Source organism: Camelus dromedarius, chromosome 24 (genome assembly GCF_036321535.1).
Source record: "Camelus dromedarius isolate mCamDro1 chromosome 24, mCamDro1.pat, whole genome shotgun sequence".
NCBI classification, from domain to species: domain Eukaryota; kingdom Metazoa; phylum Chordata; class Mammalia; order Artiodactyla; family Camelidae; genus Camelus; species Camelus dromedarius.
In genome coordinates, this window is record NC_087459.1 from 9257697 (window position 1) to 9283485 (window position 25789).

The window sequence follows — 25789 nt, forward strand, 5'->3', positions numbered from 1 at the left end:
AGTTCCCCAGTCCCTGAAGCAGGACCGAGCAAAGCTCGGTCCCAAGCCGCCGCCGCCCAATCCTCGGCTTGCCCCTCCTCTTTCGCGAGCCCTGGCCCCGCCTCCCCAAGCCGATTGGTCAGGCAGCCAGCAAGGCACCTAGCACAGAAGACCAGGAGAAGCGGAGTTTGACCAGGGAATGGTCCCCCGCGGCCCTGCTGCGCATGCTCGCTAAGAACCCTCTAGCGCGCTCCTAGAGGCCGGCTCCACCGAGGGGCGGCGCGAGCGGCACGGGGCTCGCTCCCGAGAGGGCAGGTGGGGGCGGGGAGTGGGCACCCGGGTTGCGGTGGGCGGAGGGGCCTGGCCTGCGAGGTCGACGCCTGTGGCTGCAGCGACCCGAGGCGAAAGGACCCGCCGCGGCTTGGTCTCCGGAGAGGGAGGGCCCCACTGCCGTCGCCGTCCGGCCAGTGCCCGGTGAGGACGGGCCCCAGCAGATTGGGGAGGGTCTGGGGCCCCTCGGCGTGGCCGCTCAACCGATCAGGCTCTACGGGGGTCCCAAGGGCTGTTGATGCTGGGGAGTGGGTGTCTCTGAGTCCCGGCGCTCAGGCTGCCTCCTTGTCTTTCACCTGCAATTCGCTGCCTCCTTTCTCCCCACCTCTCCTTCCCCCAACCCACCCGACCCTGGGACTGAGCCCTGACACCCCAAATCAGGGAACCCCACATTCGCCTACTTTTCCTTGACCCTGTTGGCCCCACCCGGTACCGCCCCGGCCCTGGCATCCACCCCAGCCCCATCCCATCTTTGCGGCTCTTGAGGTCCCAGTGACCTTGCACTTTTTGCTGTTGTTTCACCTTCTTCCACCGCTAAATTCCTGACTGCCTGTTGGGGCTTTCAAACTTTTTTGACTCAACTTACACTGAGAAATATATTTTACATGCCTGTAAGTGCAGGTTACTGAAAGATAAGTTTAAAGGGAGGTGCTTACCCTAACCTCACATGATCCAGCCAGATCTACTCTACGTGGGTTCTAACTCTATCCTCTTCTATTCTGTTCTATTCTATTTTATTCTACCCTATCCTATTCTGTTCTGTTCTTTCCATTCCAAAATGCTAACCCATTCAACTGATTTCAGGACCTAATGAGTCTGACCACAGTTTGAAGCCCATGCTTTAACCACCAGTCTTTTGCTTCCTTTACTCCTTGCCTTGGAGGATGCTGAGCTCCAATAATCAGATTATCATGTATAAACGTCAATTCCAAAGAAAGGGTATGTTTTTGTTGTTTTGATGCTTCTGCCTTTCAGGACCAAAATCATTTCCAGGACTAGTTGGATTTGGTCAGGTTTATCTTGTTCCTCTCCCTAAAGCTCGCAGCCGGCCTTGGGGAAGAGAGAATATGTGGAGGCTAGACTGTGGAGTGCTTATAACAGAGAGATGGAGACAACTTTCATTGTAGAGGAAAATGATTAGAGTTGAGCTTTAGGAAGTCAGCGCTGTGTTGGGAGAATTGGATGCTGAGCAGGGAGATCATTAAGGAGGTGGTGGGGATCGAAGCCCCGAGGTGATGAGAGGTGGGGAAGGTGGTGGAAGATGGTGTGATCAGGTGTTGAGAGATCTGGGGACACAGTAGGGTTGGCATGGGAGGCGTGAAAATAACAAAGATTGTGATGTAGGAGGATTGCGCTGTTTGGGGGCTGGAATCTCCCTTTCTGTGTCCTCTATGTGTAAGTTGTTTTGAAACAGTGATTCTCAGGGGACATTCAGCAATGTTGGTTGTCAGGATTCCATGGGTGCTACTGGCACCTAGCAGGCAGTAGCACTCCTTGCTAAACATTTCACGGGACAACCCTCCACAACAAAGAATTATCTGCTGCAAAATGTCAGTGATACTGAGGTTGAGAAGCCGTGCTTTGGAGTAGAATTCTTAGTCTTTGGGGGGATCACTGCCACCTTCAGCCTCTCCCAGGAATCATGCCTGTATGCACACTCAGAGATTGCACGTAACCATAGGAAGGTCCATGAGCCAGTCAGTGTGCACCTCTAAACTTCAGAGCTCGTCAGTGGCAGGTGGTGGGGGACAGCTTTTGGAATCATCCAGAAGCTTTTGCAAATATCAGGACCTTCTCTCCTGCCCCTTGCACTATTCAGAACCGCTGCTGGGCTTGGACAAAACACTCCTTGTTCTTACGTGATGATTCACAGCTTATAGAAGAATTTCACATACAGTCTTTCATTTGCTGCTTTTCCTGTTTCACAGGTGAAATCAGCCCAGAGAAGTGATGGGATTTGCCCCAGGTCTTCCACCCAGCAAGCCAGCGCTAAGGATGGGTGTTGGTGGATGGTGATGGTCATTCTCAGTCTCGTGTATGAAGGTAATTCTGTTGATCTGCCATCAGCTGCCCAGCAAGGCTCTGTGGTTCAGGATCCTAGGGCTTGGAGCCACTGGTGTCTGAGAGGCATCTCACAGCTCGTAATATTGTGTGTCTCTTGGGAGTTAGGTTCATCAGAGCAGGCAGTCTGAGTACTTCAGTTTGAGGGCAGGAAAAGAGCACAGAGATTGATGAACCATGAAGTGTGAGGCTCTGGTACTTTCCATTTACATCTGCCTGACTAGAAAATACTCTAGCCACTCAATGAATCCTTACTGAGTAAAGATTGAATATTATAAAGTAAACACATTAGAGCCCAAGTATTTACCTCAAAACAAAGCCATCTGAAATAGAAAAAATACATTTAAATCCACCTAGATAAATATACAAGTGTATAAGAAATTGAAGTTTCATAAAATAATACTCACTTTTGTTGCATGCAATGCAGATTGGTTATTTCCTGTGTAATTTTAACAATTGCTGACTGGAACCCAAAGATTATAAAACCAGTGACCAGGGAGATTTGAAAAGCAGAGACTTAGACCAAAACAAAGGAAATAAAACTCTTCCACACAGAAAGAAAATGAACGTGCGTGAAAGTTTTTACTTAACTCATCAATCAAATAACTGGCAAGGTCTTACAACCAGTTACAAGAGAATCCAGAGAAGATTCTAGAAGCTGTAGGTCAGACATATTGACATGAATGTATACATGGAGACAAAACTGGCTTCTTCCAGGACAGGAGAAATTACTTACCTGCCTATACTTCTTTACACGGAGAGAAGGGGAGAATGTGTCTGTAGACTAGAATTATTTTGCGTTGTTCTGTCATCTGTACAGAGCTGTAAAAACAGCTCAAGGGTAGTAAATGACTAGACTCTAAAAGGTTATGTTCTACACAAAGCACAGTTTTCCACTGAAGCACAAATTTCCCCTCTGGTCTCATAATCTCAATGAAAGACAGTTTTTCTACTTTTTATTTATTTTCTATTTCTTAAGAAGCCAAAGTTTTGTTTAATTGTTAAATATACAATACATACAAAAAAATATATGTATAATTTTAAGACAAATAAAATGAATACCCATATATCCTCTATGCAGTTAAAGAATCAGTCATTACTGGGCCTTCAAAGTCCCACCCCAACCATCTGTTCCCCTACCCCAAAGGAAATCATTATCCTAAATTTTCTGTTAATTATTCTTTTAGAACTTGCTGTATATGTGGGAGTCTCTACTTAATGTACTATCTCATTTTTTCCTGTTTTTAAACTACATAGTTGGCCTATGACTGCATATATTCATCTCTGACTTGGTTCTTTCATTTAATATTGTTTTATGATTCATCCATGTTGATACTTGTAATTATAATTTAACTAACTTTTTCGTTTTTGATGGCAGTAATGGGGATTGAACCCAGGACCTCCATGCATGCTAAGTATGCACTCTACCACTGAGCTATACCCTCCCCCCTCAATGAAAGATATTTTTTATGTTGATATGAGGCTGGTCCCACGAGATTTGGCCTGACTATTTACACAGATGTGGCAGGCATGTTAATTCACTTCCTGGGCCTTCTTGAATTTGCTTTGCTGGAAGTCTCCGTAAGGAATCTCAGATTTGATTTTTTAAAGTCTGATATTCATTATTCCGAGGTGCTAAAGCCATGTCCAGCAAGCTCTCGCCCCCAGATTTCACCTGTACTGCTTAAAAATTTGGGCAAAGTCCACCCTCCTTGAGGTCCCCCAAATACCTTAATGTGTCTGCAACTTGTTAAGTTGTTAAAGGATCATTTTAGAAAGATGCAGTCATGACTCTCCCACTGATATAAAATAAATGGTACTGATTTTATTTAACACGTTGATGAGGAAACCTACAGGATGTGACAGATTCAGTGCGATATGCATGTAAAACACTTCATGTGGTGCTGGTACAAAGAAAACCTCAAATCCTTCTTAGGTTAATCACTTAGCTTTGGGCTTCCTAACGTCTGTTCCAGTGTTTCTCAGAGCAGAGCTCATGATCCACCAGTACGAGAGCCTCACGGGGTACTTGTTAAAAATCCAGAATCTTAAATTCTGCTCTAGACCCGACGGCAGAATTTCAGATGAGAAATCCAGGCATCTGCATTTTTATCAAGTGTCCTGGGTAATTCTTAATGGAGACGAGAATTCCATATGCAAATAACTGAAATAAAACTTTCGTGAACATTGTACTTAACTTCATCTGTGGGTGCGCTCTTTATGTTCTGTTTCATTTTTTAAAATACTGCTCTTAAGCCGGGTTTCTTAACCTTGGTCCTGCTGCTGTTTTGGACCAGATCCTTCCTTGTGGGAGTGGTGGGCACTGTGGGATGTTGAGCAGCTTCCTTGTCCCCCACCCCTCAGATGCCAGTAGCATGCCCTGCCCCCCAGTTGCAACAACTAAAAATGTCTCCTGACATAGCCAAATGTTGCCTGGGGGCTCAGATCACCCTGACTAAGAACCACCAGTCTTAACCCGCTACATTGATAACTATAGGTCAGAATCCTCACTTTGAAAATAAAAATTAAATTTATTTTAAGATTTTAAGCCCTGAAAACAGGCACAGGAGGCTTGAAGGCTGACTCTGCCCTTTAGTGGCCTGGATCTTGGTCACTGGAACCTAAGATTAAGCCTTGGGTTCCTCCTCTGTAAATGAGAGAACAGTGGATCTAACTGATGAAGGCATTTGGAAGATAAGATGAAATAATGCCTTCCAGGCCGTAGCCTGGTGCAGGCGCCTCGTTGGTATTCGGTGACTAGGAAATGTTGTGATCATAGTCCTTCAGACTCTGAAACATGTGTGATGAGAATCCAACTGGGAGAAAAGAAACTACTGTGAGATTTCAACTGGTAATTTCATTGCTCTGCCTGGTGGTGGAAGAGCTGAGAAGCCCAGCAGAAAGTGGTGAGCAGCCTGGGGATTAGCAGAGGCTGGACACTGCCACCACAGCTGGGTGAGGGGACCCAGCAAAGCTGGAGTAGACAGCGCGAGTGGAGCCACGCCAGGCAGGTTGCTTCGAGGACACCCTCTTTGCTCTCCATCCACCCTCCCGTCTCCCAGGGTGCCTCCCATTGACCAGGTCAGCTGGGAGCCACTGACCCAAACCATCAACTAGCTAGTTAGGAGGGCCGATCACTGCAGCTGATGACGGACTCAAGGCCTGACTGCAGCTCTGCAACTGGCACGTCTTACTTGAAGCCTCAGCTACTCAGGGCAGAGGAGGCACCCCATTAGCTCTGGACCAGCAGGGCCTGGGTCGGAGTCCGGGCTCTCATTACCTTTGGGCCACTCACTTCAGGTCTGAGCCTCAGTTTCCCCAGAAGCAGAGCAGGGATGATGGTGGCACTTGGAAGGGAGATTGTTGAGTTCCTGTATGGAAGGTACAGGCTGCCACCATAGGATTTTTGTTCCTGGTTCTCCCAGCTCCAGGACCAACCACATGGCTCTGAGCAGATGTTCCCTTGTCCCCTCCCCTCTCTCCCCCTTCTACCCAGGACACCTCTGGGTCACTTATTTTCTCTGTCAACTTCCACTTTGAAAACTTGGGTTTTCAAAAACCTTTCATTTTGAGTTAATTTTAGACTTTTCAAAAAACTGCAAAAATAGTACAAAGAATTCCCATATACCCATCACTAAGTCTCCCTGAACGTCAGCATCTTACCTAACGTTGTGCAGTGATCAAATCCAGTAAAGCAACATCAATACAATACCATTAACCTAAACTCTTGACCTTATTCAGATTTCACCAGCTTTCCGCCTTGTGTCCTTTTTCTGTTCCAGGATCCCACATCGCATTGAGTCCTTGTGTCTCCCTGGTCCCCTCCAGTCTGTGACAAGACTTCAGCCTTCCCTTGTCTTCAATGACCGTGACACTTTTGAAGTGTCCTGGTCAGTTGTTTTGTAGAATGTCCCTCCATGTGGCTTGTCTGATTAGAATAGGGGTGTGCCTTCTGGGCAGGAATAACAGAGATGATGTTGTGTCCTCCTCAGTGCATTTATTAAGGAGGTCACAGTGTTGATGTGTTTTATTACTGGTGAAGTTGACTTTGAGCACTTAAGGGTGTGCCTGTGGGGTGTCTCCACTGTCAAGTCATTACCTTTCCCCTTGTAATTAATAAGTATCTTGGGGGAAATATCTTTGAGGTTCTGCAAGTCCCACAACAGAGATTGTAAAGTACTTGACTTTCATTCCTTTCTCTGTCTCATTGTCTGTATTACTCTTTGTTTTCTTGGGTGATACATGTTGCATAGGAATGGAATCCCTGCTTTTCCAGGGAGTTATGGAGTTAAAGAAAAAAATCACCAAGCAAGGAGATGCAGCTTATCTTTTTTTTTTTTTTTTTGAAGCTTATCTTTTTTTTTTTGCAGCTTATCTTTTTTTTTTGAAAAAAAAAAAAGGTTAATACTTTCCCACTGTAAAGAGTTCATGCACACTGTAAAACAGTTTTCAGAAAACAAAAGAAATTTAAGGAAAAAAATAAATCGCTTTTTTTAAAACAACTTTTAACCTTTTGAGATGTTTCCTCCTAGTTATTTAAGGGTTTTTTTTTAGCTACAAATATATAAAATAAAATTAGTTGATAAATAACAAATGTGATCAGAGTGGAGAAGAGACAGAAGAAATGAGGTGGATTGAGGTCTAGAGGTTGTGTCAGTGTCCAAGTGATATTTTGGTCTTTTGTTTTTTCTTTTTCTTTTTAAATTTAGTCTTTGTTAATTGGATTTTGATTTCTACCTAATATATTTTGTAAATACAAGCGTTTTTTGGAAGTCTTCTTGAATTATTTGTCCGATACGGAAAAACTCCCATATTCTTGTTTTGGAACCATTGTGGTGCATTTAATTTTACCAAGGATGCTTGCTGTGTGTACGTTTCAAGGGACAACATCGCCATCTTGTGGCCCTCTAGAGTATTGCTCCTGAGGATTTAGATCTGCGTTCGTGTTAGGAGCCTGCATTACGTAATGCCCTTTACTAGGGCTCCATCTGGCCTGCAGGTGGGGGCTTCCCACTTTAAAGAGGAATAAGATAACAAACACCATATTGAACACACATGTGTGCAACAGAAAATTAAGTGTAAACCAAAGGGGCTAATACAGAAATTCGAGGGGCAGGATCCTGGGTGATTTACGAGTATTATGTTCTTAACATTTTAAAAATGTTTTCTATATAGTTTTTACAATATAATATTAGAAACTTACAAAATATCTCAATATATAATCCATGCCACCCCTCTCCTTTGGTGAGAAAACCAAGCCCAGGAGTGAGAAGCCTATTTATGGTGTAGAAAACTGTTTTTTATCCGAGTGACTCTGGGGATGTGAGTCATATCTATAAGGATTTTTTAAAAACAACTTTATTGAGATATGTTTCATATACCATACAGTCCCCTGATCTACAGGGTATAATTCAGTGTTTTTAGTGTATTCACAAGAGTTGTGCAACAATCACCACAATCAACTTTCTGTTTTCATTATCCCAAAAAGAAACCCCACATCTCTTAGTGTCACTCCCTAATCTCCCCCTCCCTCCCCTCCAGCTTCTGACAACCACTAATCTACTTTTTAAAAAAAATTTTTATTGAAGTATAGTCGATTTACAATGTTGTGTTAATTTTTGGTGTACAGCATAGTGATTCAGTTATACATATATATATACACATTTCTTTTGATATTCTTTTTCATCATAGGCCATTACAAAGCATCAAATATAGTTTCCTGTGCTATACAGTAGGACCTTGTTGTGTATCTGTTTATATACAGTAGTTAGTACACTAATCTACTTTCTGTCTCTATGGATGTGCCTGTACTGGACATCTTACATAAGTGGAATCAGACAACATGCTGTCTTTTGTGTCAGGCATCCTTCACTGAACATACCGTCTTCAAGGTCCATCCACCCTGTAACATGTATCAGAACTTCATTCCTTTTTAAAGCGGAATAAATTCCATTGTATGGATAGACCACATACAGGCCAGAGCAGGTGTTTTGGAAGGAAACATGGGTTATGGATCAACCCAGCTGGTGCTGATCCTGGATGGTGGCCAAAGAGGAGAGTGGTGTGTGCAGAGTTGGGGGGGCATCTGCCAGGCGGCCTGGGTGAGAAGGAAGTAGTTTGGACTTTTCTTGCAAAGTCCAACTGTTGAGGGAAGAAGAGATTTTTGGTAGGTTTTGCTTTGGGATACAGGAGACCTAAGAAACTTGAGACCTGAGAACCCTAAATGCAAAGAATCAGAGAAGGCAGAGAAGTTTGGAGACCAGAGACAGCAGGATATGAATGATGGAGAAGGGGTCCCAGGGAGAGAAGGGGAGGGGGACTCAAGGGAACTGGATGGAGACACTTCATTTTCCAAATCAGGATATAATTTGTATGCTTTCTTCATCCAGACAGTGAAGAGTCATAAGAGCTTATGAAGCACCTATCCTCAGTGGAAATCATGAAAGAGATTTTTAAAAAACTGTAGAATTCTGAATCATGGAGGGATAATCAGAAATCTGCATTGTATGCAGAATCTCATTCACCAATGTTAGGTAGATGGGACATTACTAAATGTAGTGTGTTACAGATTTTTTTTTTTTTGCACGTGCGGTAAAATATACAGAAAAAAATATACCATGTTAATCATTTTTAGTGTACAGTTCTGTGGCATTAAGTACCTTCAAATCGTTGTGCAACCATCACCACTATCCATCTTTTCATCATCCCAAACTGTAACAGCATATCCATTAAATACTCCCCACTCCTCCAACCCAGCCCCTGGCAACTACTATCTGAATTTCTCTCTCTGTGAATTTGACTACTCTAGCTACATCATGTAAGTGGAATCTCACAGCGTTTGCCCTTTTGTGTCTGGCTTATTTCATGTTACAGACTTTTAAAATATGCAGCTCTCATTTGCTCATTTGCTGTCCTTTATACTTAATGTCTATGTTCCTGTCACTGCGTTACCAGCCCTTTAAACACGATCATTTTGATATGGGATATTTCACAACCATTAAGTATTATTCCATCTATCAAAAAGCCAAAACCTATTGGGTTCAGTTACTTGCCAAGAATGTCTGTTACTGCTGTGTAACAAATGAGCCATGATCTTGCTGGCTTAAAATAACAGTAGTTTATTATTGATCAGGTTTCCATGGGGTGCCTGGGCTGGTTCCCCTAGGCTCCTTCTTGTGGCTACAAACAGCTAAGGGGTCTACTGAGCTGGTCAGTGCAGATGGTTTCTCTCCATGCCCCGCAGCATCTCCATCCCCTACATGTGGCCTCTCATTCAGTTTCCTTACCTGGAGTCTCAGGGCCATGTCCATAAGGGTGGGGGCTTCCAAACCCCCACAGTGGGCTTCTGTCACACTCTATTAGTTACAGCAAGTGACCAATCTGGGCTGAAGACCAATCCAGATTCAAGGCCACATTGCAAAGGAGCCTGCATACTTTATGGGAGGATTTGTGGTCAGTAAACAATCAACACGTTAAGGCCCTTATGTGGTTGAGAATGGGAACTGTCAATCAAATCTAAATTTTAGCCCAATGTGAGTACCCATGACTTTACACAGCCTGTGGTCAGCCACAGTTCAAGGTCTTTTGTTGTACTGGAACTTTTCCCATATCCTTTGAGGTAGATGGATACGTTAAGCCTTTTAAACAGAAATTTTAGTTGAGAAAATTACACTGTCTCCTGACTCAGGTTACCCATGACTCTGGGTACAGTTCCACGGGAATCGTGGGGGCTATTTGTCATGCCAACCTGCTCTGGTCATGGTTGGTCATACCAACCCTCGCTGGTCTGGAGGAGGCCAGGTTTCAGCGTCTGGTCGTCTGAGACTGAGGCGATTGGCGTGTAGGGGTCCCTGCAGCCTCCACTCCTGTCCGTTGCAAGGCAGGGACCGACGGCCAGGTCCTGTAGGGAATGTGCGTGTTGGGTGAACAGTGACCGCAACGTTTTGGTGGCCTGAGTTGTCTGAAAGGCCTTCTGTGGAATGGAGGGCCGGCTTCTCCGCACCCTTACGCCCTGTCGATGGCGGATGCAGGGAGGTTAAGGAATCGAGCCCGCGTTCCTTTGCCCTGGGACCGGAGCACAGCAGCCCCGGAGGCGGGCTACCGGAGGGTGAGCGCCGGGGCCAATCAGCGTGCGAGGGCGGGGTGGCCTGGGGGCGGGGCCTCCCCGTAACCCTTTCCTGCCCGAGGGGCTCTGCCTGCGGAGGCGCAGGCGCTGTCTTACTGCGGCGGCCCCCAAGTCCCCTGTACCGCCATGTCGTCCTGTGGAGCGGAATGGGGAGGACCGGGAAGGACCGCACAAGAGGAGCAGAGGTTGGGTTGTCCAGAGGCCGGACCAGGACGAGAAGGATAACGCTGGAAATGTCCCGTTACCTGAATTTCCATGAGTCTCGCCCCTCAAGACAGGGCTTCGCTGCTGCCCGGGGCTGAGCGGGCGTGTAGGGCAGGGGTGTTGGGGAGAAGTTGCAGGGGACGTGGCGCCCTTCTGGCCTTCGGCCTTGGCTGTGTGTCTACGAGGACCTAGGGGCCCCGCGCTTGGACTGACAGGCCTTGGGGAGCTGAATGTGGGCCCCAGGCCACAAACTGTCAGAACAGAAGTGGAGCGCTGGGGTATTGGAAACGCAGAACTTGGGGTGGGGGTGACAGCTCACAGGCTGGAAAACTGAAACGTGAGGAAAGGCCATAGGCTGTTTCTGGGCTATTGCTGAGAGGTGGGAAAGACCCTGACATGCGCTCACCATCCAGTCCCCGAGAAGACAAACCCCACACTGATGCCCCAGGGCCCGGGTCTCCAGGCCAGCCCTGCCCCTGGAATCCATCCTTTTTGCTTCTCCAGACCAGAAGTCAGGGAGCCTTCAGCGACCACGGATTCCCTGGACACCCCTACAGCCCTGTCCCCACTCAGCTGAGGCAGCGCCAGCACCAACTCGGACAAGGTCGCTGCCCTCATGGGGCCTTGGCATCCCGTGATCCTCTGGCCTGGGATGGGGGCTGGATCTAGTTGTAAATTCAGAGTCCTGCCTCCCAGGGCCAGGCTCAGAGTAACTCACAGCTGTCAGTACCTTGGTCACCCCAGCAGCCCCTTGAGAACCCTGTATTTGGCACATTTTACAGACAGAGAAAGAGGTTTGGTCAGGGAGGTGCCAGTCCCAAGGCAGCCAAGAGAGAAGATGCACTGGCCGAGAATTCTCTAGCTCCGTTCAGGTCCTCCCACACCTCTCAGCCCCTGGTGCCCTGACCACTACCCTAGATCTATTTTCCTGAACCCAGACCCAAGGGCACCTCCACTGATGGGATTTTCCCTCCTCCCTTAGGACAGAGCCCCTGGACTGCCAGGTTCCTCTCTGAGGAGGTGGAGGAGAAATCCATCAGCTGGAGCCTGAGCGTGGCCTGAGGGCCAGGCCATCAGTCCCGGGATGCCCCTGCCCGAGCCCAGTGAGCAGGAGGGTGAAAGCGTGAAGGCCGGCCAGGAACCCTCCCCTGAGTCCCCTGAGATGGGCACAGATGTCGTCCCCACAGCCCGCACAAAACCCAAGGAGTTCTCCAAATTGATCTTGCTGGCGGCTTCCACTGAGAACGAGGATGGAGTGGACTCCCAGCCCAAAGGAGTGCACTGTGTCTTGTCCCTGGAGATGTCTGGCCCTGACACCTTGGCTGGGACCCCTCAGATCCTGCAAGTAGAGGAACAGGGAGGGGCAGTCCAGCCAAGCCCCCAGGTCGCTGAACAGAAACACAGCAAACCAGACACAGGTGAGTTCTGGGCCGGCTGCTGCTTCCTGGCCACCTTTGTGGTCCTGTGTGCTCAGACTGGGGTCCTGAGCAACCCCCTTTCCAGCGAGGTGGCCTTGGCCATCCCTTCCCTGCTCTGAGCAGGTCCTCCTTGACCTTGTCCCATGCTGGTGTGATGATCATAAGACATCATCCTGTGTACTCCCAACCCTGTGTTCCCATCCATGCCATCCATGCCTCCAGCCTTGTTTTGTGTCAGCTGATCTGGCCCCCCCCCTTGCCTTCAGCAGCCCCCAAGCCCCTGGAGTTCCTGAGGACCCCGTTTGGTGGCCGACTGCTGGTGCTGGAGTCCTTTCTGTACAAGCAGGAGAAAGCCGTGGGGGACAAGGTGTACTGGAAATGCCGTGAGCACACCGAGTTGGGCTGCCGGGGCCGGGCCATCACCCGTGGCCCGAGGGCCACCGTAATGCGGGGCCACTGCCACCCACCCGACGAGGAGGGCCTGGAGGCCCGGCGCCAGAGACAGAAGCTGCCCAGCCCGGCCCTGCCGGATGGCCTGGGGGGTCCCCAGGGCCCTGGCTGCCAAGCGGAGGAGCCGCTGGAGGGAGTGGGCCCGTGGCTGTGCCCAGAGGAGCCAGAGCCCACCCCGGGGCTGGTGCTGAGCAAGCCAGCTCCTGAGGAGGATGAGGGACTCCGAGCCCTGTCACTGCTGAGCTTGCCTCCCAAGAAACGCCCAACGCTGGGGACTGGTGAGTCCCCCCACCCTGGCTCTACTTTCAGGCCAAAGAGAAATGTGGGGTCTCATGTGATTTTTTTAATGTGCTCTCAGAACAGCTTTTAAAAATATAAATGTGTCCCAGTATTAATTAAGGCCATGGGCCAGAACTAGTGCTCAGAACCAGGAGGCCCAGGCCCCTCTGGAACTTCCTGATGTAGAAACTGGAGTTTTATGAGCCTCAGGTGATTCTGAACCTTAGCATTTTGGGAAGGTCAGCCTAGTGGAAGACTTGAGCTTTGTCTCTCGGGATCAAGCTCCAGCCCTAGCTCGCATACTGGGCAGCCTCAGAAGGTTTGCTAAAAGTTCTGCACTTTCAGGAGATTTCCTCTAAGATGTGTGATAGCCTAGCTATTAGGGAGATTGGACAGTGATGTGTGGGAAGTGCTCAGCCGTGGTCCAGCATGTGTTACTCCTGAGTAACTGGTAGATGGGGTGTCCACAGCAATTTTTATTACCAGTAACTGGGAAGTGGGCTTGGTCCCAAAGGCTAGGTGCCTCCTGACCTGGAAAGGATTCAGGGATTTAGGGCTTTAAGGCAGTTGCTGTGCTGGGTACCTAGTGTGGGGGGAGGAAGAGGGAAGCTTGGCTGTCACTGTGTCTCCTTTGGTCCCATTTCATTTTATGGCATGTGCATGTGTTATTCAAAAATTAGATAAAATTTTCAAACAAACTAAGAAAAAGTATGGCCAGGAGTGACTGAGCACACAGGCTGTGGAATCAGAGCTAGTTTGTCCCTTCCCAGTGTGTGACCTTGGACGTGGCGTGGCCTCCTCACAGGCCACCAGGAGAGGAACTGCACTTCCTCCTTGGGCCTCTAGGTGGGCTGTCAGTGGGGATGCACTGGTCCCCCTCCACCAACACGCAGCTCAGGGGAGCCACGATAAGTGTCAGCATAAAGGAGCAAATCCCCACTAGCCCGCACCTCCCTGGCCTCCTCCCCGATTCCCTCCCTAGGAGACTCCAGGCCCCTGGAGTTCCTGAGGACCTGCTATGGGGGCAGCTTCCTAGTGCACGAGTCCTTCCTGTACAAGCGGGAGAAGGCTGTGGGGGACAAGGTGTACTGGACGTGCCGGGACCACACACTGCACAGCTGCCGCAGCCGGGCCATCACCCAGGGCCAGAGGGTGACCGTGATGCGTGGCCACTGCCACCCGCCCGATGTGGAGGGCCTGGAGGCCCGGCGGCAGCAGGAGAAAGCCATGGAGACCCTGCAGGCCAGGCCAGGTGGTCCCGGGGGCCAGGTGGACAAGCTGCTCCAAGGTGTGGACAGCCTGCTTTACCGCCGGGGGCCCAGCACCCTGACTCTCACCAGGCCCCGGCCCAGAAAGCGTCCAAAGGTCAAAGATCAGGGCCTTCCGGCCCAGCCCCAAGACCTGCAGGGAACCCTGGCCGAAGACCAGGACCAGGACGAGGACCCGGGTGAGTCCCCCACACCTACTAGCCCAGAGCTAGTACCCCTCGAGTCTTGCTCCCTGAGTTCCCAGGAGGTGGGGGTGGGGGGTAACACCAGGCCTGGGTCAGATCCAGGCCCTGCTCCCGCTCAGGCCCCAAGTTCCTCCTCCCTCCCCCCAGCCACACTCCCATTTCTTCCCAGGAGGCCCAGAGTTCCTGAAGACCCCTCTAGGGGGCAGCTTCCTGGTGTACGAGTCCTTCCTGTACAGGCGGGAGAAGGCGGCCGGGGAGAAGATGTACTGGACATGCCGGGACCAGGCCCGCATGGGCTGCCGCAGCCGGGCCATCACCCAGGGCCAGCGGGTAACCGTGATGCGTGGCCACTGCCATCCACCTGACCTGGCAGGCCTGGAGGCCCTGAGGCAGCGGGAGAAACGCCCTGGTACAGCCCAGCGAGGGAGCCCAGGTAGGCCAGATTGGGTAGGGGCAGGATACTCAGACTGCCCACCTTTCCCAATTGACCTCCAGCAAGCATCCTCCCCATTCTTACTGGGAACCCTCTGGAAGGGGTTGTAGGTCCACCTCTCCCTCTTCCCTTTCCCCACCTCCTCCTCCTGGTCAGTGGGGTGACTGAGGGCATCACCTGTTCAGTCTCTCTTGGAGGGTGGTCCTCACCCTACTGCTCTGACATCTCTGCAGCACCTAATAAACCCTGGCTCCCCCCTCCTTCTTTTTTCTCAAGAATTTATAAAATTCATAGACAAAACTAATTGTACAACCCGGCTTCTCATTTTTCCAGTGTGAGTGGGTGACACAGTGCCCAGTGAAAAACACACCCTATAGAAGCAGTTTAAGGGCTGCAAGTGACATTTTCCTGTGATTGACTTTTCTTCAGCTGTTCTCCATAAGCATCTACCGTGGTCCCTAAGGGCTCTATGACCAGGGTCCCAGCCCCCCTCTTTTTATCTCTGTCGGCTTCACAGTGCCAGTGTTTTGACAATAACAGGCATATTACCGCCCTCCTCTTGCTGAGAGCAGCCTCCGCCCTGCCTCTCTAGTTGCCCAGCAAAGGCTCACGTCGTTTGCCTCTCTGCGATTCCCAGTCCGATACTTTCCTGAGTCATCTGAGTCACCTTCGAGCCTTTTTGGACCTAAAACTCTTTCAAACTTGAAATCTCTGTTTTTACTTCCTTCTGAATCTCTATTTCATTTCCATGTAACTTATGTGTTCACGGGATGATTTGTCCCCGCCCCATCCTCACCCCCAACCCCCATACCGAATCACCACCCTGCACTTGCTCCTTACGTTGTTTCTTAGGGCATCTGCTGTCCTCTTCCCTAAAGCGTGCTTCTACCGCGATCAGTTGGATTTTTTTTTAATCTCCAAGTTGCCTGTTGCCTTCTGACCAGAGAAAAACTCAACCGTTACTCGCTGCCTCCTCCACTCCGCGCAGATTTTGCACTTTTTTGTCTCCATTCTGTTCTGTCAGTCTGTCCGCGGTGGCGCGGGAACACTCCTTAGCGTCCTGTCCTTCCTCACGCGGCCCTCTGTCTTCTTTGCTGCTTTATTTGTTGGCCTGGTTTTCTGCGCGTCCGTCGCTTCCCTTTCTTGCAGGCCAGCACACCGCTTGCCCCAGAGGGCTCTGCATTTTGCTCCAGCGCCGCCTCGCCCCTCTCCACGGGCCCCGCCCCGCCCTGGCCCCGCCCCTTCACTGGGCCCCGCCCCCACGTCTGGGATGTCCGTTTGGCTGGACCCTCATGTCTGGACCGTCTTTATCTCGCCTGGTTTACTCCCTTGTCTTTCCAAGTCCCTCCTCTGGTCGGTATCCGAGCGATTCTCTGGAGGCTACACCACAGAGACCGTGGATCTGAAGCCATCTTGGTGGAGGTGTGGCTGTTCGTGGCTCCGGGTTGCAAATCCTCTTCCGTGGTTGTGTAATCTCTGTGCTCGAATAACCGCAGCTTTCCGAGGACTGGTCTTACACAGGCGGGGGGCTCTTTGAAGATGTAGGGCAGCGTCTCCAAACCTGGGGTACGTGGTTTTGCTGGGGGCACTTGAGGCCTTTTCAAGCCAAGAAGTCCTGTTCTTCACTTATGGAAATGTTCTCGTGTTCTTAGATGACTCTCCACTCTCCGTTTTGTGTCTTTGTTGGTCAGATGTCGCTCTTCCTGGCACACCTGTCTGATATTTCCTCGATTTGGCTGTCCAGTCCTTCGATTTAATTTTTAACTTTCGCTCTTGTATTTGAATTCCTTTGCATTCCATCGACTAGAAGCGCAGCGGCCCCACCTTCCAGCCTCTGGCAGCGGCCTTGTTTTCTCCAATTCCTTTTTCTCTGTGGGCTTCTCTGGTCTCGGCCTCTCAGGGTAAAGCTTCTCTTGACCGTCTGGTGGTCCTTGGCCATCTGCCAGGCTTAAGGTGCGACTGACTGGCTCTGTGTGTGGGCACCCACTTGGCTTACTCGCAGGCCTTAGCTCTGTGGGTCTGCGGGCTGCTCAGTGCCCCAGGATGAACCTCCCGCGAGGGTGGTCTCAGCCTGGCTGCCAGCCTCCAGGGACTTGGGTGGGGAAACCGGGCGGGACGTGTCAGATTCCAGGTGCAGACTTCCTCCTCCCTCCCACCCCGCAAACGCTTCTTCTACCAGGTGCGGGCACCTATTTTACTGCTCTTCGTACAGACAACCCTCGCCAATCCCCCTGTTTGTGGCCTGCCCGGGACCCCACCCTCAGAGGGACCTTGGGCCTCCCTGGGCTTGGCCACTGGACTCTGCTTGTCCTCAGTGGCTTCCCTTTCAGGCTAGGCGAGCTTTTGGTTTGCCAGGTCTGTGACCACATGACCCTGTCTTCTGAGCCTCTAACCTAGGTCAGCATCTCTGCCCTCTGCCCTCTCCTCTCCTCTCTGAATCTCTGGCCTTGTGCCCTGTGCCTTTTTCATTCCTCATTGGACATTTTCATTGACTGTCGGGGGAGCAGAAACAGGCCCCTCTACAGCCATTTGCCCCTACCCCGGCCCCAGTTCATCCAGGGCCTTCTCACTCCCCACCCCCATGGCTGCCACTGCTGCTGCCTTAGCAGACTCCCCAGTCTGCCTCCACCTCCCCTGTGTAGTCCCTGCACCTGGGCAGAGGAAAGGGGTTCCTCTGAGCAGAAGGGCACTGCCACTTCCCGGGTCCCTCCTCTCAATATATCAGGGCAGCAACCCAGGCCCCTCCCCACCTCCCCTTGCTGCCCTAAGGTCAGATCCCCAGCCAGGCTGGCCGTCTGGAGGAGTCCATTCTTCTGCAGCACTAGGGGCTGTACACAACTCCTATTTTGCTCCTGATTGCTTGTCCCACAAAGGGCTGCCACTCATTCTGCCAACTTAGCAGGGATGAGTGGCCCTTGTGCCATCCCACTACCGGCCCCTTGGATAAGATGCCGCCTTCCTGCAGGCACCCAGAGATGGGGAAGATGGAGCTCTGCCTTCAGGGGCCTCCGCCTCACTAGTCTCCCACCTCCCTTCTCTCTCAGGCTCAGGAAAGGAGCCCCTGGCAGCTCAGGCAAGGCTGGGTTTGGGGGAGGTGGGTAGGGGCTGTGTCCTGGGCTCCAGGGCTGTCTGGCTGTGAGGAGGCGGATGCAGTGTGGAGTGGGGTCCGTGTGTCTCTCTCCAGGAGCCTTGCTGATCTTGGCTCTGAGAACAAGGCCCTGACCCCTCCTCACTCCTCAGCTCAGAGGCCTGGCTCCAGGCTCTCCCTCCCCTGACCCCTCTCCCATTTCTCCCCAGGAGGCCCTGAGTTCCTGAAGACCCCTCTAGGGGGCAGCTTCCTGGTGTACGAGTCCTTCCTGTACAGGCGGGAGAAGGCTGCCGGGGAGAAGGTGTACTGGACGTGCCGGGACCAGGCCCGCATGGGCTGCCGCAGCCGGGCCATCACCCAGGGCCAGCGGGTGATGGTGATGCGCAGGCACTGCCACCCGCCCGACCTGGGGGGCCTGGAGGCCCTGAGGCAGCGGGAGCAGCTCCGTAGCCCGGCTCAGAGGGAAGGCTCAGGTGCGGCGAGATGGGGCGGGCAGGTGCCAGATCCCAGTCTCCCTGCTGGCCCAGCAGCCCCCTGGGACAGCCCAGAACACAGGCTGGAGGCAGCCTGCTGGGACAGTCCGTCTGTGGTCCATGTCCAGTGGGCTTCAGCCACACATGTTGGTCTGTCCTTCTGGGCTGTGAGTTCCCTCAGGGTAGGGGCCACATCTGGGCTTCACACTCATGGTACTGGTCCCAGTGTGGGATGGGCCATTGGAGGGAGAAACCCACTCAGGCCACTAGAGAAAGGGGGGCTGGGGGCCACAGTGGCATTACTGGCAGCTCCAAGTGCCTGGCACCCATTTGTGGGGCGATGCTCCTGGACCTCAGAAGCATCTGTCTCCCCTCACCCTCCCCACCCTGCCCCCCAGTGCCTTTTGGCTACCCCTATCCCTGCATCTCATGATCCTTCAATTCAGATTCTAAAAGTCTAGAAAGGGAGAATTTGCTTGGTTACTAGCTGGCCTAGGGGAGGGTGGACAGGCAGTCAGGAGGCCCCTGCTGCCCTGTCCAGACCAACTGTGGGCCTCCCAGAGCATTCCAGCCCAGCCCCTGCCCTGGGGCGTTTGCCAGCCAGGTCAGAGTTGGAGCAGGGTCAGAGGAGGCCAGCAGGAAAGCTCAGGGTTTGGGTGGCTGCAGGCCCAGCCTGCCCCATAGCACCAGAGCCCTCAGAAAGGCAGCCAGTCTTCACCTCAGGGCATCAGGGCCATGGTGAACTGAGCTTCAGTCCCCAGGGTCCTGCAGAGGTGGGGAGAGGTACCACAGGGCAGGGACAGCATGGGATATGCCAGGGGGGACGGTGTGGGGGAAGAGGGATACTGCAGTTTCCTGGCTGGGGCTGGCTGGTGGGCCAAAGGAAACAGTCTCCATCCCTGGCACTCAGGCTCTGTCCCCTGCCTCCAAGTCCTGACCTGGGCACCCCACTCATGCATCATGTTCCTTCCAGAAGCCTTCCAGCCTCTGGAGTTCCTGAGGACTTCCCTCGGGGGCAGGTTCCTGGTGTACGAGTCCTTCCTCTACAGGAAGGAGAAGGCGGCCGGGGAGAAGGTGTACTGGATGTGTCGGGACCAGGCCCGGCTGGGCTGCCGCAGCCGGGCCATCACCCAGGGCCAGCGGGTGACTGTGATGCGCAGCCACTGCCATTCGCCGGACCTGGCAGGCCTGGAGGCCCTGAGGCAGCGGGAGCAGCTCCCCAGCCCGGCCCAGCAGGAGGACCCAGGTACGGACGGGGGTGGGGGGGCAGAGGAGGGGGAGGAAAGAGCCATGGGTATCTTGGTCTCTGCCAGCCCAGCGTTCAGACACCTCAGGGGACAGGCACATGTGAGGAGCTTGGTTCTCTGGCCTTTCTGCCTTTCCAGAGGCTTCTGCCTCTCCTCTCTGCTGGCTCCTCCTCCTGAACGTAAAAAGACACCTGAATCTGTCCTGGCCTTAAAACAACTCCCATCTGAACTGCTGTTTTCTCTCCTCTCTTTTATCCTAAGGGGTCTTAACTTGTTACAAATGGTAGTATGTTTTGAAAATCTAATGAAAAAATATAGACTGCCCCAGAAGACTGTACTCTCACACACACACACACACACACACACACACACAAGCGTGTGTGCATAAAGTTTTGCATATAATTAACCGAATCAGACTGAAAATGGGTTCCCTTCAGATAAACAGAATGTAAAGCCAGTCTTTACAAAGCACTTTGTGTCTCATATTAATGTATATCAGTATGAAAGTCCACATCTTAGAAGATACTGAAATGAATCCCAGTTGGATAAAACAACCAAAAGAAACTTGATTTCTGCTTTAAAAAAAAATTCCATGAGAAAACCACTGTTTGGCTTAACCCAGGAGAAACAGCTGTGCCATGCCTTTGGCAGGGTGAAGGGTGTCCTATCTTTGAGATCTGGTTGCCCCCCAATCTTTGGTGACAAGGTGAAGACTGCCTCTGGAGCTCCCATGGCTTATTTTACCAGGCATAGGCAGTTTGAGGCATCAGAAAACCAGAATTCCCAATGACTCCCTCGGTGGAGTCATTCTGCCTGGTTTTCTTCATCCTCAAGGCCTTGAGGGCATCGTGACAAGGTGTGTGCCTTGGCCTCTGGCAACTTCAACAAGAAAAGAATTGTTAATGCATATTTTCAATTTGTTTTCCTCAGAAAAGATAAAGCTTCTGCCCGAAGTTCAACTGTGCTGCAAGACTTGTTCTCTTGAAAGCCAACAGAGTTATGGGTAATTGTATCCGCTGCATCACAAATTACCACAAAACTTAGTGCCCCAAACTAAGAAATATTTACTATCTCTCACAGTGTCTGGGGTCAAGATTTTGGGAATAGTTGGGCTGGGTGGTTCCAGCTAAAGGTCTCTCAGATGGTCGAAGAAAAGATGTCAGTGGGGTACAGCCATCTGAAAGCTTGGGTAGGGCTGGAGGAAACTTCCACAGCGGCCCATTCACTCACATGGCTGTAGCTGGAGGTCTCCATTCCTCACCATCTATAGGCCTTTCCTTTGGGCTGCTTGAGTGTCCTCAAACATGACAGCTATCTTCCCCCAAAATGAATGATCCAAGGGAGAGAGCAGAGCAAGAAGGAGGCCACCAACAATAGCAGAATTCATCTACTTCTCAAGCACATGTGGCAGATTCTCGAGGACAGACCACATGTAGGCCCTAAAATAAGACCCCACAAATTTAAAAGGATTGAAATCATACAAAGTATGTTGTTTGACCACAGTGGAATGAAATTAGAAGTCAATGACAGAAAGAAATTTGGGAAACTCACAAATATATGGAATATTAAAGAACCCCCTTCAAAAGATTAGCAGTGACTCAAAGAAATCACAAGGGAAATTAGAAAATACTTTGAAATGAACGAAGTATAGACACAGCACACCAGAACTTATGGGAGGCAGCTAAGCAGTGCTTAGAGGGAAACTTATAGCTATGAACACTTACCTTTAAAAAAGAAGAGGGGGGAGGGTACAGCTCAGTGGTAGTGCATGTGCTTAGCATGCACAAGGTCCTGGGTTCAATCCCCAGCACCACCATTAAATAAATAAATAAATAAACACAAACAAACAAACAAACAAACCTAATTACCTGCCCCCCAAAAGAAAGTAAAAAATAAATAAAAAAAGAAGAAAAATCTCAAATCAATAACTTAAACTTACATGTTCTGACACTAGAAAAAGAACGAAATAAAGCAAGCAGAAGGAAGGAAATAATAGATATTAGAATAGAAACTAATGAAATAGAGAATAGAAAAGCAAGAGAGAAAACTAACAAATCCAAAAGTTGGTTCTTTGAAGGGATCAACAAAATCAACAAACTTTTATCTAGGCCAAAAAAAAAAAAAAGATTATAAGGATATGCCGTGAACAACAGCATGCCAACAAATTGGATAACTTAGGTGAAATGAAAAAATTCCTAGAAAGACAAGCTACCACACCTGATTCGAGAAGAAATAGAAAATCTGAATAGACTTATAACAAGTATAGAGATTGAGTTAGTAATGTTAAAACTTCCCGACAAGAAAAGTTCAGGCCCAGATGACTTCATTGGTGAGCTCTACCATATATTTAAAGATCTTTCACATGCTCTTCCCAAATACAGAAGAAGAGGGAACATTTCCCAACTCATCCTGTAAGGCCAGGAGTACCCTGTTACCACAACCAAGCAAAAACAGCACAAGAAAACTATAGAACAATATCTCTCAGGAATATAGATGCAAAAATTCTCAATAAAATAGCAGCAAACTGAACCCAGCAACATAAAAAAGGATCATACACTGTGACCAAATGGGATTTCTGCCAGGAATGCAAGATTGCTTTAAAATCTATAAATCAATATCATATTATGATACTGATGAGCTGAATAGACGTCACATAACAGGCCTGCAACCTCTGTCCTTAGAACAGCCTACTTACAAGGTTGACCGTTAGCCAGCATCCAGGACTTGGCTGATACTGTCCCCAAATGATAACTGTTGCTCACTCTCACCTGTTTGTACAAAGAATGTGATTTTTGCTGAACACTTGCTCTTCTTCTGAGATTCTGGAATTTCAGTCACTGCAGCTGGTCACCCAGGTACCATGTGCCTGCATGACTGACCCCCAATAAAAACCTTGGACACCTAGTCTCAGGCAAGCTTCCCTGGTAGACAACACTTAACACATGTTTTCATAGCAACCAAAGAATAGATACACTGGACTTCATCCAAATTTAAAACCTTTACTGCTTCAAATAACACCATCAAGAAAGTGAAGAGACAATCCAAAGAATGAGAGAAAATATTTGCAAATCATGTATCTCATAAAGGACTTGTATCCAGAATATATAAAGAGTTCTTATAACTCAACAGTAAAAAGATAAATAACCCAATTAACAAGTGGGCAAAGGATCTGAATAGACAGTTTTTACCTCAAAGATTTAATTTCTTCTATGAAGTTCAGAATGTACAAATGGCCAGTAAGCACAATTAAAGACGTCCAGCATCATTAGCCTTAGGAAATGCAAATCAAAAGTACAATAAGATACCACTTCACACCCACTTAGGATGCATAGAATTAAAAAGACAGACTATCACAAGTGTTGGTAAGGATGTGGAGAAACTGGAACCCTCTCATGCTCTTAGTGGGAATGTCAAATGGCACAGCCACTTTGGGAAACAGTCTGGCAGTTCCTCAAAGTGTTAAACATAGTGTGTAGGTTCACCCAGTAATCCCGCTCCTAGGTGCACACCCCAGAGAACTGAAAACACGGGTCCATCAAAATTGTACACCAATGTTCATATCAACATTATTCATAAGAGCCAAAAAAGTGAAAACAACCCAAAGTGTCCATCAGTGGTTGAATGAATAAGTAAAACATGGTCCATTCATACAATGAAATATTATTTGGCCATAAGAAGGAACGGGGAGGAGGGTATAGCTCAGAAGTAGAGTGTATGCTTAGCATGCACAAGGTCCTGGGCTCAATCCCCAGTCCCTCCATTCAATCAATCAATCAATCAATCTAATTACCTCTCCCCTTCAAAAAAAATTTTTTTTAATTAAAAAGGAATGAAGCACTGACACATGCTACAACATGGCTGAACTGCAAAAACATGATGCTCAGTGAAAGAAGCCAGACACAGGAGACCACATACTGTATGATTCCATTTATATGAAATGTCTAGAACAGGCAAATCTAAGGAGATAGAAAGTAGATGAGTGGTTGCCTAGGGTGATGAATGTTGGGAGGGTAATAGCTAAAGGGTATGGAGTTTCTTTTAGGGATGAGAATGTTCTAAAAATGATGGTGGTCACGAATGCACAATTCTATGAATATACTAAGAACCATAGAATTCTACACTTTACATGGGTGAACCCTCCAGCACGTGAATTATAGCTCAATAAAGCTGTTTTTTTTTTTTAATGGGAAGATAGCCACAGTGACCGTTATGGCCAATGTCACACCGCATCACTCCTGCTTTTACTCTGTCCATGAGAAGCCAGTCACCACATCCAGCCCACACTCGAGGGGAGAAATAGGCTCCTCTACCTGAAGTATTTGCCAAACATTTTCTAAACCCATCACAGTAATAAAGGAGAACTTTATGTTTTCTGCCAAAGAATCTTGAAAAGGCCAGGGTACAAATCCTGGCAACTTCTTCGGAGCAGGAGATGGGACTTCACAGTGGTGTTGGGTGAATCCCAGGACATACTAGTGTAGAAAGCCAGGAATTCCCAAATAATATGTCATGGAGCAGTCTCACATTTTAAAGGAACTGATATGATGCATGTATATGTGTGTGTATAAAAATGACCTACTTCCTACAATGAAATCTACTAAAGTTAATTTTTACCTTGTGTAGATCCATAGATCCATTTGTCTGTTTTATTGATGTTTTTCCCCAGTAAAAAGTGTATTTTGATAGAGAGCTTTTCATTTTATAAATACACTATGAGTTACTGGGGGAAAAAATGATCTAGTATATCAATTGTTTATTTACATCAATAAACCATTCAATTTAAAAAAATGATCTAGTTGAAGGTGATCTTTAGGAAAAAAGGATTACAGGAATCTTAACTTTCTTTACTGTCTATTACCAGCATGTTTGGGTTTGTATAATGAATATGTGTTTCTTTGTAATCAGGGAGGTGGAAGATACAAAACTTGACGGTGAGTCCCAGTGAGGCCAGTCTCCTCCCCAACTCAGCAGAGGAATCTTGAGTGTTGTCAGCGTCAAGGATGCTCCGGGTCCACACAGGGCCCCGGCATTCCCACCCGGTAGATTTCGCTTGACAAATCCTCTCTGTCACTCTTCCAAAGCATCCATCCATGGCCTTCATGTTTCCTCAAGAGGTCTCTCAGGATGGTGTCTCCGTGCTGGCCAAGAAAAGCACCAGGAGCTGGCGGCCTGCAGCTGTGTGTGATGCGGGGGTGTTGTGGGGGAGGCCACAACCTCCAAGAGATCTGAAGAAGCATCTTTCACCAAAACACCTCTCCCCTGCTCTGTCGCTTCAAGCTGCAAACACCCAACCATGTCCAGAGCCCTCAGCTTCGCCAAGGACATTCTTGTTGAGAGCTGTCCTGTTTCGGCGCCACAAAGTTGAAAGTCATTGAGGAGGCCCCTTCAAGACAAAGGTGGGGCAGGTGTGGGGAAGTTCCTGCTTCTTCAGGCTGAACCACCCTGCCCAGTTCCAGCCACCCAGGTGTTTTCCGGACAGGTGCCAAGTGGGCCTTCGCACTACTTGGCCACCTGCTGCCAGGGCGTGGCTGTCCCTGCCGGAACAGAGGAGGCCAAAACCAGATTCCTAGCTCCACCCTCTGTTGGATTTCTTTTGCTGTTTTTCAACTGAAATTAAACCCAGTGTCGACAATGCCCACGGCAGGTGGTGTTCCTGGCAGTGGGAGCCTGCCCGACGTCTGCAGGGAGCCAGCGCTGGGCAGAGGCTACGTGGCTGAGGCCAGCGGGGCCCTGGGTCGCCCACGTTTGCCTGATGCAGGAGGAAAGGCAGACCAGGATGGAGGTGGGGGTGGATCCCCTTCTCCTGTCTAGTAGCGCAGCTGGGAGTCGGCCTACAGTCTGGAAGATACAGGCTGATGTCCCCCATGAACTCCAGAGGTTGCTGCTTGCTAACAGGGTTGCATCCTCCACAGCAGGCTCCTTGCCCCAACCCTGTAATTACAGAGGAAGCCCACAGTGCAGGCTCCCTGTCTCCTGGCAAGCTGGCCTTGCAGCCTGCCATCCAGCTACAGCACAGTGATAGCTCGCTGTCCCTCTGCCTATACATTTCCCGCAATAAACTCTATTTTATATCTCACCGTGTAGAGATGCTGTGTCCACATCCCCTTTGCAGCCACAGATGGGCACCATGAGACCACACACTCCATGTGTCTCAGTGCCAGGTGGTTGGAGGTGACAGAGTTTGGTTGGGCACCCGCCCGGGGGAGACCTCCATGCCTGGGACAGTGCCTGGTCACCTGGCTCACGTAT

At 49.6% G+C, this 25789-nt stretch overlaps 1 protein-coding gene across 4 annotated transcripts; it reads left to right on the forward strand.

Moving 5' to 3' along the window:
- The first annotated feature begins 254 nt into the window (after positions 1-254).
- FLYWCH1 (FLYWCH-type zinc finger 1) lies at positions 255-25616 on the forward strand. 4 transcript variants are annotated; one of them, XM_064478370.1, is made up of 11 exons: positions 255-453; positions 2238-2352; positions 11682-12117; positions 12387-12845; positions 13829-14293; positions 14469-14732; positions 17698-17805; positions 18030-18293; positions 19267-19539; positions 20471-20543; positions 24446-25616. In XM_064478370.1, exons 3-11 carry the CDS (start codon positions 11784-11786, stop codon positions 24483-24485), a joined length of 2280 nt encoding a protein of 759 aa, XP_064334440.1. In that variant the 5' UTR covers positions 255-453; positions 2238-2352; positions 11682-11783; the 3' UTR covers positions 24486-25616. The 4 variants fall into 4 exon arrangements, with proteins under 4 accessions (XP_064334440.1, XP_031303505.2, XP_031303507.2 ...); XM_031447645.2 differs by having other exon boundaries at positions 256-453; positions 12384-12845; XM_031447647.2 differs by lacking the exon at positions 17698-17805 and having other exon boundaries at positions 258-453; positions 12384-12845.
- Positions 25617-25789: the final 173 nt, after the last annotated feature.